This window comes from Galeopterus variegatus, unplaced genomic scaffold (genome assembly GCF_000696425.1).
Source record: "Galeopterus variegatus unplaced genomic scaffold, G_variegatus-3.0.2 Scaffold1780, whole genome shotgun sequence".
NCBI lineage: Eukaryota > Metazoa > Chordata > Mammalia > Dermoptera > Cynocephalidae > Galeopterus > Galeopterus variegatus.
The window spans coordinates 106,161-121,158 of record NW_007727891.1 but is presented as its reverse complement, the minus strand read 5'-3'; the positions used below and the strand labels follow the sequence as shown (position 1 = coordinate 121,158).

The following is a 14,998-nucleotide window of genomic DNA, read 5'->3' as shown; positions in this document are numbered from 1 at the left end:
CAGGATCGCGCTGTCTCCTGGCGCGGCCGCTCAGACCCGACGCCATCTTCAAAAGCCCTGTATATACTGTTCTTAACCTATGTACTTGCACATGTGCATCTATGAGATGATATGTGTTTTTGCATGTTCTTCTAAAAATGTCTATTAATATTAAAAAGTAAGGTCAGGAGGAAGGAGAACAAGCTAATTTGATATGTGATAATGATTTAAAAATATATAGTTTATTATTCTTTTTATTTATATATTTTTTGGCGGCTGGCTGGTATGGGGAATCTGAACCCCTTTTCTTGGTGTTATCAACACTGCACTCTAACCAACTGAGCTAACTGGCCAGACCTATTATTCTTTATTTATCTACTGGTCTCCATTTTTCTTTTAGCAATATATAGGAATAAAGATAAAAATCCCCTGTCATATTTACTTCCCAGTTAGCCCTTTTTAAAAATGTTAAATGTTAAAAAATTAAAAAATGTTGATTTTTTTGTGTGTGTTTGCCTCTTCTATCTTTAGGCTGAAAGAAGTCCCTCATGTAGATTACTAGCTGCTCAAACAATGAAAACTGAAGAACAAATGACATGGCCTTCTCTGGAGTGGCCTAAAGCAAACCTGAGTTTTCACTGCAGGTCCATCTCAGATTTTGGCTAGCTCTAGAATTAACCTGCACATGAGGATAAGAGGTGGTATGGAGGTTTTGGTTCATGCTCAGGTCAGCTCTAAGTCCAAATTACCCACCTTTCTTATCCAGCAATGAAAAACCAGAATTGGCAACAGCTACAGACTGAACTGTACACGAAACCCAAAGTGGGATACCTGGTACATCCTGCACATCCAGCAGGTCCTTCAGGTCTGTGTCAGACTGCCTCACATCCTAACTCATAGCCAGTTTCCCCTGCAGCCAACAAACTCTGACAGGCCCAGATTCTTTAGTCCAAATCCTTCATATAAGGCATCCGGCCACATCTCAGTGCAATTATACACACCCTGACAGTTGCTAGAATGTCTCTCATACCATACCAGTGAGAAATGGCAAGTCTTTTGTCTTTAATTTCAGTAGATACACTGAAGCTGAGAAGCTGGAGAATTTGGATTTTAATTAGCCACGAAGAAGGGGAATGTCTGAAAGAATGAAGGATCAATATATACCTGATTTCGAAGAGGCTGCTGTTGTGATGGCCGATCCCGGTGTGTGTGGCTTTCTCGAGTTATTGCAGATGTACCAGAATCTACATGAACTGACCCTACTGGAGTAGGCTGGAAAAACGAAACGAAAAGTCAAATAAGGAAAACTGGTCCAAGTTGATACCTCATGTAAGGGACAGCATCATTCTAATTCTAATAGAGAAGGAGTAATCATTTTCAGCTTCCACAAGCAATTTCAAGTCTTCTTAATTTGCTCATCTGCAAAAGGGAGGCAGCCTGGTCCTCAGCAATTCACTGCAGAGTAGCTTACCTTTGAAAATAAAAAAACAACCTATAATGATATCTATTAGCATATTCTCTGGCCCTGTGGACCTGTGGCCAGAACAGCAAATCCAAAGGTTCCCTATGGTGCTGAGTTCCACTCCTACAGAAGTCAAGTACCTTAACAGCATACATAGCACCAACTTCTGAATCATTCAAATGAAACTTCTTCTAAAAAACTGGCTTAAATTCTCATATTTTAGGACATGTTATAATCTTAAAAATGTAATATAACTCCTACCTCCTATCTCAAGTGAGCAACTTATGGCATCACCATGAAAAGGTTGGTAAATGTAAGGTTGACTATCAAAGGAATGTTTTTTTCTAAAGATTTAAGCAGTAAGACTGGCAAAGGAGTGAGGAAGTACTAGTCTGAGAAAGGAGGTGATGAGGTAAATAGAGAATACTCACAATAGGTCTTCCAACCCAATCGTAGGCGTAGTCAAAGGTGTAGCCCTTCCTTTCAAAGAGGTCTGTAAAGAGGGTCCGTAAATACTCATAGTCAGGTTTTTCAAAGAAGTCTAATCGCCTGACATATCGAAGGTAGGTTGCCATCTCCTCTGTTAGGAAAGAGGTGAAAGGCCATGCCCATTAGCTGAATGTTTCCCATGGGAGGAAGCTCTGAACAACACGAGGGATATTTCTACAGACTATGTGACACTGGTGTTTTCTTTATGAACCAAATAAAAGTGATAAAACCTACCTTGGTCTGAAAAACAGTAAGAGGAAATGTAAATTAGCTGGTCACCACCCTTATCTAGAGATACCAACTCACGGACTCCACCTACTTCAAAGCTTCAGTCACGCTGGCTGGAGTGGCCTTTTAACATCCTACCTGGAAAGTTCTCACAGAGAGCTTCAATGGGAGTATTCCTTTTGGTGTCACCAATTTTTTGATATCTCTCTTTTAACGTATCAGCCTGTAGAGAGAGTAAAGAAAGAAAGTTATTTGGAAAGAGTGCTAAGTATAGGAGGTTCAATATGTTTTCGGACACAATGGCTGTTTCATTCAAATTGGCAGGATTTGTTAGTTTCAACTTCTTTTCTCTAACACTAACAAATAAGAAGTGTAGTAGAGATGATGTATTAAGATATGTGCAAACATCTACTGTGTTCTGGAAAGTTTTACTTGCAATTATTTTTAGTAGTCTAGCTAAACACCAACAAATATGAGGTAAGTGGCTTGCATAAGAAAATCTCCCATGGTCACTAGAGTTCAATAGTGGTTCAGCCTTCTCCCTCTTGGATTAGCTCTAAGATAAGTTTTAAAATATTGCTAATTCAAGTAGAGGAAATAAATAGATGGTTCTACTATATATAAATTGAGAAACTGAATAGTAAAAGAACAAGAAGTGAAAATATGCCTTTCAACAATATGCTTCCAGAGGGAAAAAAGTCATCTATGGTATAGGCCAGGCTAACAGACAGGTTTGGTGTATGTCAGTGGCTCAAAGCAGCCCAAGTCTGGTATACTCAGGAATGTAGACAGAAAGCTTCTGGAACTTGGACTAACGGTGGGCTCTCAAGGGATTCCTGTCAGGCTTACCTGGCTTGCTGTACTTCAGCAATAATGTTCTGAAGTAAGTTAAAGAAATTTTAGGTCTACAACTACTACCATAATTATTCATGGACTACGAGAGTTTCAAGCAATTAATAATACACTGATGCTATTAATTGTTTGGCTATATAATGAGCAAGGAGGATGTGAAACTCTATTTGAAAGTTGTCAACATCAATGAGAAGATGTATATAAATAGGAGAAGACCACAAAGAGATGTGAGGAGAGAAATTTAAGGAAGAAGAAATAAAGTCTTCTCAAAGGGAATGGGTAGAAGCCTTACTTTTTAGGACAAGGTCCTAGAAATCACAGATAAATGAATTATTCTCCCCTTCTGGAGAGAGAGGTTGTAGGAGAAGCCCAAGCTGCAGATTAAGTTTACTTCTACACTAACATGTTGAAATAAATTACAATTAAAAAATATGTCTCACATTTAACTCTCTAATGAGACTTAAAATGGGTCAGAAACTCACCAATTCCTAGTCTAACAGCCAGAGGCACAAAGTAATTATAATGCTTATAATTATAATAATTAACAGTTAATTCTTACATGTAGGCACTATACTGACACCTACCTAAAGAAGGTTATTTAAATGGTACATGTTTTGCAAGGAATGGCTGTTGTGTGAATAGGCAATTATTCAATAATATACTTGTACAGCATTGTTAAATCTGGGTTTTCATTTCTGTTCAGGTGGGCCCTTAGCCTACATAGGATGAACAAATACTTTCCAATTCCCCTTAAGGGCTCACACTGCTGGCCTTTCCGGTAAAATGTGCAGCAGCTGCTGTCATCAATGTGTTCTAGAAATTCCCCAACACACTGGGAACACTTCTCCTGCTACATAATGGTAGTGAAGGAGGAATACTGACACAGAGAGAAAAACAGCACAGCCAAGGCTGGGAGGGAATGAGGGAAAAGATTATGGAACACCCAAAAACAAAAAAGGAAAGATTAAGAAAGGGAAGAAGACAAATGTAAATAAAACAGAGCTCCCAAAATCCAAGCGAACATTTACAATGTAGACTAATAATATCCATGCTTCTCATCTCTGTAGCCAATCTTTCCATTTTGTGCTTCTTAGAAAACATCAAACCAGCAGCTCCTTCGTTAACAACTGAGCATTGAAACAAAGCACTCTACTAAGTGCTTTCAAGGATACCTTGAGTCCTTGCCAGGGTAAGCTGCCTCGAAGGAAATACATGAACATATGGCCTAGAGCTTCCAAATCATCTCGCCGGCTTTGCTCTAAAAGGGAAGACAGATCACACATTATGTTTGCAATTATTAAAGCAGAAAGGGGTTAAAAACCAAGTAATCCCTTCAGAAACCCTTCTTCCCTGGAAAGGCTCTGCTTACTAAATATGTGTATATCTAAATCAGGGATAGTATTTTAGGTCAAAACCAAAAAACAATATGTACCTTCCTTTGTCTAGATAAGTTGCTAGCAAGTAAATATCAAGTGAAAAGAGCAAACCCTAAATGAAAGCCAAGTCCAAATCACTAAACAGTGAGTAACCACCCCTTACTCAATGCTGGCAATCTTCCTGAAAGTGAAATAATTTAAATGAAATACTATTTCCAGTATATGGACTACAATTACCCTTCAGTTACACCAGGGAAAGTAAGCAGCAGATTAAGCAGCCAAAGCTGTTAAAACAGTCCATTCTGGCTAGGCCTGCAAGGATGCAAGCTGCAGAATGCCTAGCATATATGCTTAGTGCTTTTTATTCATCATTATAATTAACACTTAAAATTCAGTTTCATATAAGAGAACATCAACACATAATATCTTGACTCCCATTCCATTTGTGCCTTGTCGCATAACCACCTTAAGAAAATTATAAAATGTATTACTAAGGTGCCCTCTATGGGCACATAAAACAGAGTCCTTGCACTGTGGGAATTTACATTACCTAAAACAAGTTGCTGGGTTTTTCTTAACTTTTAAGTGGGAAGATTAAGATGGTAAAGAACTGCAGAATAGTTCATTTAAAAAACCACAACTTCATTTCAGAAGACATCTATATGTTCTTTGGTGGTCAGACTGAATACAAGTAGTAATGTCTCCATTTCTAATTTGCCAATTATGATTCATCTCAGACATTTTATGTAGGTTCTCCCCCACAAATATCAAGTTTAGGATTTTATCAAACAAAACTGCAGAAGCAAGACTAAGAGTCTACCTTCAACCTGTAATTTCTTTTTGCAAAAAATAAAACCCAAGGGAGCCAGGGAGGCAGCCACTTACCTAACTCAAAATTCAGAAAGGCAACATATTTAACTGCTGCCTCGAATTATAGGCAATTTGAACAAAAAAGAATGAATGGGGGCCGGCCCGGTGGCGCACTGCTACAGTGCGCTGCTTGGGAGCGCGGCGGCGCTCCCGCCGAGGGTTCGGATCCCACATACAGACCAGCCGCTCACTGGCTGAGCAAGGTGCGGGCACAACACCGAGGGTTGCGATCCCGTTGCCGGTCCCAGTCCAGTACGGGTGCGACACTGAGGGTTGCGATCCGTTGCCGGTCACGAAAAAAGACAAAAAGGAAAAAAAAAAAAAAAAGAATGAATGGTACTTTCCAGGGTAGATGAAGAAAGAAAAGGCAAATTTCTAAATAGTGGTTTGAAGGAGGTTTTTGAAAAGGTGATCAATAATGGGTGGGAGAGGCACCCTGACAGAGAGATAAGTAAAGCATAAAACTGAGTTGGTGTACCTCAGTTGGAGTCATCTTTAAAAGAATGAAATCAGGGCCGACCCCATGGCGCACTCAGGAGAGTGCGGCGCTGGGAGCGCAGCGGCGCTCCTGTCGCGGGTTTGGATCCTATATAGGGATGGCCGGTGCACTCACTGGCTGAGCGCGGTGCCGCCAGTCACAAAAAAAAAGAAAAAAGAATGAAATCAAACAGCAAGACCATCAGAAACTTTTGTCTACATGGCTTGTCTGAAGTTTGCAATAAAATACTGTATATAATTGAAAGCAAAAAGCAATTAGACAAAAACCAGTTTGTTAACAGAAACTAAAGATGCACAAATGAAAAACAGAAAGAACCAGCAGGGTGAGTTGAGGCCTACCACAAAGCAGGGCAGATAGAGAAACCACTCTGCAGTTTCACATACCATATGACACCTACACATAGCCTCTCCATTTTTATATTCACTTCCTCTAACAGGAGGCCCCCTTGGTAATAAAATATTCACCAAACAGCTGAATTTTAGTTAGTTGAGCACTAGAGGGCGAAACTTTCCATATTTTCAACACTGATCAGGCCTACAGAAAAAAAAAATTTCTCTTCAGAGCACAGCGACATAAAAAAAAATTTAAACTCACTGGAAGAAGTAATAAAGTAACTTTATTACATAAAAAAAAAAGCTGTGAAATATGGGAAAATAGGCAAAACAATGTTTCCTAAATCAGGTCTTGGGTCATCCTTTCCATTCACGTAATCTAGTGAAGTATGGCCAAGTCACTACTTTGGGCCTCAGATTCCGCATCTGAAAATAAAGTGGTAGACTGAGAAGTGGCAGACTGAAAATGTGAAGTCATTTTCCAGCACTAAAATTTTAAAATAATCCGTGATAATTTAAGTCATTAGAGCCTTTCAAGAACAAAATAACAGTAAAAACCAAAGCATGTTCTATTTCTGTACTTCATTGAACACTCCACACTTGTTCAATTCATTACTTCCACATGCCCTCACTTTTTCATGCAGAATATTTTCATTTTCAAAGAAGAAAGGTTTCAATACCAGTAAGACCAGGAGGACACAATATTCTTCAACACCATAAAAGCCTGCTTTCAATCTATCAGAAATATGTGCTTGGTTTACATGCACCTCATCCCTGATTTGCTGATGGAAAGGGGCAATGTAAGCCAGTGTTCTCACCCTAATTTCAACCATTAAATAATACAAATTGGGCTGTCTCAACGAGGGCTTAATTACTGGGAAGGTAATGTCAGGTTTAGGAAGCTTTTTCTCTTGTTCTCCTTCCTCACAAAATTAATGGGCAATTCTCTCCAAGGCATTTGGAGATATACTTCCCAGTCTTTTTTTCTTCATTACAACACAAAGGATGTAATAAATTTGAAAACAATAGCACAGAGTTCCTATGAAAACCTCTCTGGTTTGAGATCCAGGAGAGTTTAAAGGGCAGTGACAACCATTACGTATTCTCTGTAATGTGGTGAGAACAAAATATGGTGACAGGTTGGATCTGACCTGAAAAACTCTGGAACTCAGAGGCCCAAGTCTGAAGATAAACTCAAAACTCCAGCAGAATGGCAATACATCAAAAGATGAAAGAACCTAGTCTGATGCACAGTAGATACTTAAAACATATTGTACTAAATAAATAATAAATATAACTACCACATGGAGTAAACTTACTATTATCAGGGACTATGCTAAACACTTTATATATATTATCCCATAGACTCTACGTTACAGGTTCTATTATCATACCCATTTTACAGATTATATAATTAAGGCTGAGGGAGGAAGGTTACAGGACCAAAATCACATAGCTATTAAGTGAAAAGAGCCAAGGATTTGCATCCCTTTTTCTAAACCATTACATTGTATCTTACACAAACATAACATGGATACCCATCCCTTGTCTGTACTCGCCTTTCCTGACAACAATAATAAAATCAGTACACGAACTGCCAAACCCAGGAAGCAGGCATCAGGACAACTTCCAGAGTTTGTTAGCTACACAAAATAACCGTAAGTTTACTATTTAAGATACAATTTGTCTCCTTGTAAAAAGGAAGATTATATGTCATGACGAAGGAAGAAGGGGATATTAAGCACTGTGCATGAGACCTGTGTTAGGTGTGGCATTTTTACATATATTATCAATTCAATCCTCAAAATATCCTTGTGAAGTATTACCCTCATTTTACAGATAAATTTCAGGGAGATTAAGTAATTTGTCCAGATGACACTGATAGTAAGTGACAGAGGACCTTCTAGTTTAATTTTAAAGTATCACATTTGGTTAAATGAGGATTTCCATGTGGTTCTTGAAAAATCCTGACAGCATTCATGATTTCAACTCAAGTTGTATCACACTACTTTGTAATTCACTATCTTCACCAGAAGATATCACTAGAATCCTCATTTAAATACCTGTGTAGTTTACTCAATGAGGCAACTTAGGCAATATTACATTAATTCTTTAAAATACTTACTAGTGTATAACAGTTCATTAACATTTTAAAACCTTATATAATTAGCTATGTCTAGGAGTATGGAACCTGATAATATTCTGTTTACATGTCTACTCTCTAGGATGTTGATTTTCAAACATATTTTTTCAATATCCTAGGACCCTTCTTTTCAAATGGAAGCCCAATATATAAAAGAGATAAGGGAAGCTTTTTTTGGAGAGGATAAGGGTCTCAAGTCTCTGCCTGCTTGGCCTCTCCTTTGTTCCTTAGACTTCTCTCAGAAATACTCCCCCTTGGGCTAGTTCCTCTAACAAATAAGTATTCTGTCTTGATTAGAGCTTTTAGCAATATTTGTGCAGACTGTTTATCCTAAATAAAATGCAAGACTCATGGTAAAGCAAAAATATTTTCACTGAATAAGACATAAGCTCTTTCTTAAAGAATTATGCACAGAACTAAGCACAATGAACAGAAGCTTAGTCCATATTTTAGTGAAACACCCTTCCGCAACACACACAGCAGCCTTATCTCCTTTTCAGGACTGTCATATACAGGGTCATATATACAAAATACCAAACTCATTACTAAACTCACTAAAATGCTATCATCTTTTTATAATAACTCAAGTACTCATACTGCTCAGAAACTAAGCATTTGGAAACATAAATAATTAAGAATCCATATGCTGTACCCACAGATATGTACTATCATGTATCAATAAAAAAAATAAAAATTAAAAAAAAAACCCGTAAGTAGTCCATAGGATACTTAGGAGAGTCATTAACTTAACATCTCAACTTCTCAAGTTTGAAAATCACTTACCTTGTGAAGCAATAAGAACCACAAGTTATAATGCACAATGGGGATAGAAGTGTTATTGAAATAAAAAGTTGTTCTAAAGATCTCCCCCTTTTAGGGAGCAGAGAATAAACAAACCTTTGCCAAGATGCGTGTTGATGGACATATATCTTGCAGTTCCAGTTAAACTCTTGTGCTCCCTATAAGGTATGTGTTTTTTGGTTTCGGGGTCAATGTATTCCTTGGCCAGTCCAAAGTCTATAATGTGTATAACGTGCTCTTTCTTATTGCCTTGTCGGCCAATCAGGAAGTTCTCTGGCTTGACATCTCGGTAAATGAGATTCTTTGAGTGCACATACTCCATTCGAGAAAGCTAAAAGAAAAAAAATGACGAAAATATTCTGTGCTACTTCAGAAAGTAAGCTTTAACAGAAAAGAATTCCTAGGTAAGATACCAGACTGTCAGTGGCTTTTAAGACAGGTGCTACTGCCACATTCACCTCCTGTCCACATCTCCCTACTCTCAGTTGGACAAAACTCCCCAACCCAGCTCTCACTGTTGTAGAAGTAAAGGAAGTGAGGCCCAGAGAAGTTAATACTGCCTGCTATCACATAGCTAGCTAGCAGCAGAGACAGGACTGCAGTTTTTATGTTAAAGTAAATATAACCCAAAATAACGGTGATAAAGTTATTTCAAATTTCATTAAATATTTTTATCTACAAAGCTTTTCTCCTTATTTAGTATAAAAAGAGAAGCTCAGACATTTGAATTTTGGACTTGAAAGTCAAAGGCAATTTTCTAACATTTCCAAATTTTTACTGGACAGTAGGTGAGACTATCACCATTTCAAACAAATAAATATTTATTTGTATCCTTCCCCTGAGTGCCTGACAAACTTCTCCAAGGAACTGTCGCAGCTGCTCCTTAAGCTGGTACTGGTGTGTAACTTGGTAGCAGCTGCAAGAATTGCCTCTTCAGCCTTTATTAGTCTCTGTAAGAACTGGAGGCCAGAGAACTAAGGCAAGTTCTTGGTTACACAACTTCTGAATCTGAGTGTTAGTGCAGTGGATTATATCTGCAATCTTTTCTTGGATCCAACAGTGAGGAGAGAGGGAGGACATGACAGAACTTTACAGTTATGTGTTTCAAACCTATAAATAAAACACTGAAGAAATTACTTGCCATTTGTACAACTCCACCTAATCATCCTCTTTCTCTCCAGTCTAAATTATATGCTTCCATTTCAGTTAAGGGCAGGGTATTGCTCCAAGGTGCAAATTCTTAAAATAGAGCAAACTGTAGATGTAGTGTGACTTCTCTAAGTTATTAACCATTTTTGCCCCAGCCAGCTTCCTAGAATGCCATCAAGCCTGTCAGTACTAATTCAATGGATGTCACTATAGCTAGTAAATCACCAAAAGGCCCATAAGGATGTGGCTCGGGGACTGGCCTATCCTCTCCCAGAAGAGCAATGCCAACTTACCAACTGGATAGCTATCATTAATACCGTCTTCAAAGTGAATGTTCGGTCACAGAGGTCAAACAAGTCTTCCAAACTAGGGCCAAGGAGTTCCAACACCATAGCATTGTATTTCCCACATGGTCCAAAGTAATACACCTGTGGGAGACCTTCACCTGAAAACAGAGAGGAAATGGGGTACAGAGTAGGAGACACAAAAACCAAAATATGAGACAACTGCATAAGCATTGAGTATAACATAAAGTGCAATTTGTAAGATTTCCATTTCCTTTCATAGTCCCTACTGGAAAACTTAAACTGAGCACAACAGATTCAATGGGAACTAATAATGGGTGGGAAAGCCTAAGTCATTGCATAATATGTTCAAATAAGCAGTTATTTAATACAAGAGTGCGAAAGGTATTTTCACTACTATAAAAGACAGAGAATGGTCCCTGATCCATTAGTGGATCAGAGCGTAAGCTATTCTTCCCAAAGAATGCCCGAAAGTACAGTATCATAAAAGGTTCAAAGGATGGCTCACTGAGCTCAAAGACCAGGCTAACAGACTTTGTTGCATTAGCTGGTTTCATTAGCACTCCCTATGCTTACTGTCAAAGCCAATATGGAGCTGTTTGCAACTGCTGTCCTATGGAGAATTCAGATTGAAGGAGAGAAGTCACAGGGGGTATAGGTAGCTTGGCCCCAGGCCAGCACAACTGACTCTCTTCTCATGGGGAATATGGAGCTGTTTGCAACTGCTGTCCTATGGAGAATTCAGATTGAAGGAGAGAGGTCACAGGGGGTATAGGTAGCTTGGCCCCAGGCCAGCACAACTGACTCTCTTCTCATGGGGAGTCTGTAGTTTTCTGTTTTCTATCAGCGGGAGAAAAGTCAACAGACACTTAGCTACATACAAGGCTGGGTTTTCCCTAGATTTGAAATTCACAGCTGTAAAAAGCTAAGTGGCAATGTGTAAATAAATTTCCTCCTTAAAGTGCATTGTAAATATGAAGCATTTAGTAAATATGCCAGTGGATACTGAGACTATAGAACATTGTTTTGTTATCCGGTCTCATAGAACAGAGACATTTCCATCTTACACATTTATGTATACCATGTGTATGCAGACAGTTGTATGTGTTATGGATTAATGTTTACTTCTGCCTCCAAGTTTTTTATTTTTGTTTTTTGGTGGCTGGCCAGTATCAGGATCCAAATCCACGACCTTGGTGTTAAAAGGCTTCGCTCTAACCAACTGAGCTAACCAGTTGGCCCTGCCTCCAAGTTTTTCAGACAACAAAATTCTCTCCATCTTCCCATTCCCTTTTCATTTGTACGGGTAGGATATAAGCAGAGGTGATATACTTCTAATACATCCTTCTCTCCAGGGCAGGTCTTATATATCTGGAGTTAACGTGATTCATTGCTATGATGTGTATATTTAACTATTTCACATATTGCACTAGTCTATCTTGTTCCACTTAAATACTATACAGCTTAAGTATTTTCTTTTAATTTGTATCATCTAATACAGTATACTTTGATTTTGCTAGCTCAATAAATATCCATTGAATTGTTTTTGTGGTTGTTTTGATTTTCCCTATTTCCAAAAGGAAACAGGACTTAATTTGAAGTGGTTGCTTTCCCTGTTGTTTTGAATAACTAATTTTTCAATCTATTTAACATATATAAAACGTAACAGCTGTTACCAACGAGTCCTGCTGAGAAATCCAAAGCAGAAAACTCTACCTTAGAGATTTATTGCTATTATTAATCAGACACATGGTAGATGCAGTTTGGGGATCTTTTTAATTTATGTCCTATATAATAGTTATGATGCCACTAAAATTTTATTTTCCTAATGTAAATATTATATTCTCCAAAGCAGGTTGTGGCAGTCTGTTGGTTACCTGCCCAATATCCATTCTGCCCTTCTTTAATAACAGAACTTCTAATTGCTGCAAATAGCAACTTGCCCAGTTATAACTTTCCAGCTTCCCTTGATAATAGGAATGACCAATCAGATGGAAGCAGAAATCATTTGCTGAGGTGGTTCTAGAAAGTTCTTTCAAGGGAATTGACTTCAGTGGGAGTTATGACCCTTTGAAGGTCCAGGAGCCATCTAGAATCACCAGACACCTTGACAGTGTAAGATAGTGCCAAGAAGAGATGAAGCAAAAAAAGAGAAGAACCTGAGTCCTTAACGGCTGTGGAGTAGACACACCAATTTTGGACTTCCCTTCCCTCTGTACTTTTTTAATACAAAAGAAAAATCAATCTTTACCTTGACAGAGCTACTGTTATTTGGATTTCTTTTAAACATCCAAATCTAGTCCTAATTAATAAACATATTATCCCCTTAGTTGGTTAAACTGTAAATCTGGGCACAATATCTTCTTTCTAAAGTACAAGCTAAAAGTCAGGCCTGCTTAGAATTATAATACTGGCATAATTTCCTAGACTTGCTGCCAGTACTTAATGATGAGTTTAAATGAGACAAATGATCTTCTTGTTTTTTTTTTTTTTTAAAGATGACCGGTAAGGGGATCTTAACCCTTGACTTGGTGTTAATACTTAATGATGAGTTTAAATGAGACAAATGATCTTCTTGTTTTTTTTTTTAAGATGACCGGTAAGGGGATCTTAACCCTTGACTTGGTGTTGTCAGCACCACGCTCCCCTAGGGAGCACCCGGCCATCCCTATATGGGATCTGAACCTGTGGCCTTGGTGTTATCAGCACCACATTCTCCCAAGTGAGCCACAGGCCGGCCCCGATCTTCTTGTTCTTGACAATCTTTAGTACCAAATCTAGGCCTCTCTTGCCAAAAGTTTCCATGTTTACAAAGAAGTCACAAAGGAATTTTGGGTAATATCTATAATTTCTAACTACAAGGTCACTCATAACTTCTGCCTAGGAACTTGAAAGAATGAGGAGTTCCTGCTTGTTCAATTGTTGCCTTTATTAATTTCCCTGAGACTTCACATTGCCCTGGCAGGCTTTGGGATGCTCAAGACAACATCTAGAACACTGAGTGGTTTTGAAGCACTTCTGGGAGAGGGACTAGGTCCAATATAATAGTGTAGAAAGAGCTCAAGTCAGAGTCCTGGATCTAATATTTACTTCTGCTACCAAATCTGACAAATTCCTCCGCCTTTGTGGGTTAGCATTTTCCCTCTGTAAAGAGGAGGGGTTAAGACAGGTCCCTTTTTAATTCCAAATTCTGATTATGGCTAGGATTTCCTTCAAGCTACTTTCTGGGTTCCTCTTTGCAAAGCCACAGAACCAGTATTAATGAAACACCTCCACGTTATATGAAATATATGTGGTATCAATTCAAATGTAAGCTGGTAGTGTTACACAGCTGGAAGTGTATCTATTAGAAACATCTCTAAAACTTAAAACAAAACAGATACAGTGACTTCACCTCATACCTACTGAACAGAATTTCTAGGAGCAGAAGCAAACATAGCTCCACAAGTGATTCTGATGTGCAATCTCAGCTGGAAAACGCAGCATCTAGAGTGCAGAAATAAAGGCCATGGCTTTGTTTTATGACTAATATATCAAGACGACTCAAAAATACTGACAAAGCAGTCTCTTCAGAAGTTCTTTCAGACCAGAACAGTTAGACCTTTTTTTTTTTTCCTTTTTGTCTTTTTACGTGACCGGCAACGGATCGCAACCCTCAGTGTCGCGCCTGTACCGGACCGGGACCGGCAACGGGATCGCAACCCTCGGTGCTGCTCCCACACCTTGCTCAGCCAGTGAGTGGCCGGTCTGTATGTGGGATCCGAACCCTTGGCGGGAGCGCCGCCCAAGCAGCGCACTGTAGCAGTGCGCCACCGGGCCGGCCCCAGTTAGATCTTTTGAAAGGAATGATTTTAAGGCTAGTTAAAAGATTTGTCTTTTTAAAAAAAGATCTAAAAGTGTCTTAGGTATTATAGAAAATGTGCTGCTAGGTATAAAAGTCTCTTTAGGAGATGTAGTTGTAATTTATTAGATCTGTACAGAAAGATACCCATGCAAGTTCTATTCTGTGCCTGGTTTTTCTCACAACTACCCAAAAGTGGACAGTACTGGTGGTAAAACACACAGACAAAGGCTCACTAAGAAAGTCATCAGAGATTATCACACAGTAATGATTTATCATCTGGACTGCACTTAAATGAAAAATCCTGTATATTTCATTCTTCTTTTGCAGAGCTATCTCTAATCCACTGCTTTAAAAATTTTTAATAGTCAATGTTATGCTGTGGAATTCTTTAATAAGACTGGGGGTAAGGGCAAAGCCTTAAATCCAACACCAGCTACATGAGGGTACTTCAAGAAGTTTGTGGAAAATAGAATTAAAAGATAATATGAATCTTTCCAAGAACTTTGAAAAGCACTCTTGTACACATGTGGTAAACAAGGTACTTCCTCTAAGTAATTACGAGGAATGGGGTGGGAGAGTTGGGTAAGGTAGATATGAACTGAATTATATGATCTATGGTATATTAAAAACTAAGGTAGTTTTTTTTTTTTTTTTTTTTTTTTTTTTTTT

The 14,998-nt window shown here is 38.5% G+C and overlaps 1 protein-coding gene across 1 annotated transcript in view; it reads right to left on the bottom strand.

Moving 5' to 3' along the window:
* The window catches only part of CSNK1G1 (casein kinase 1, gamma 1), a 120,248-nt gene that overhangs the window by 37,635 nt on the left and 67,615 nt on the right, over positions 1 to 14,998 (bottom strand). Inside the window, exons 4-9 of the mRNA XM_008578904.1 lie at positions 10,474 to 10,625; positions 9,128 to 9,362; positions 4,183 to 4,268; positions 2,297 to 2,381; positions 1,873 to 2,021; positions 1,144 to 1,251 (exon numbers count right to left, since the gene is read on the bottom strand). Coding sequence (XP_008577126.1) covers positions 1,144 to 1,251; positions 1,873 to 2,021; positions 2,297 to 2,381; positions 4,183 to 4,268; positions 9,128 to 9,362; positions 10,474 to 10,625 — 815 coding nt within the window. The remainder of the gene's footprint in view (positions 1 to 1,143; positions 1,252 to 1,872; positions 2,022 to 2,296; positions 2,382 to 4,182; positions 4,269 to 9,127; positions 9,363 to 10,473; positions 10,626 to 14,998) is intronic.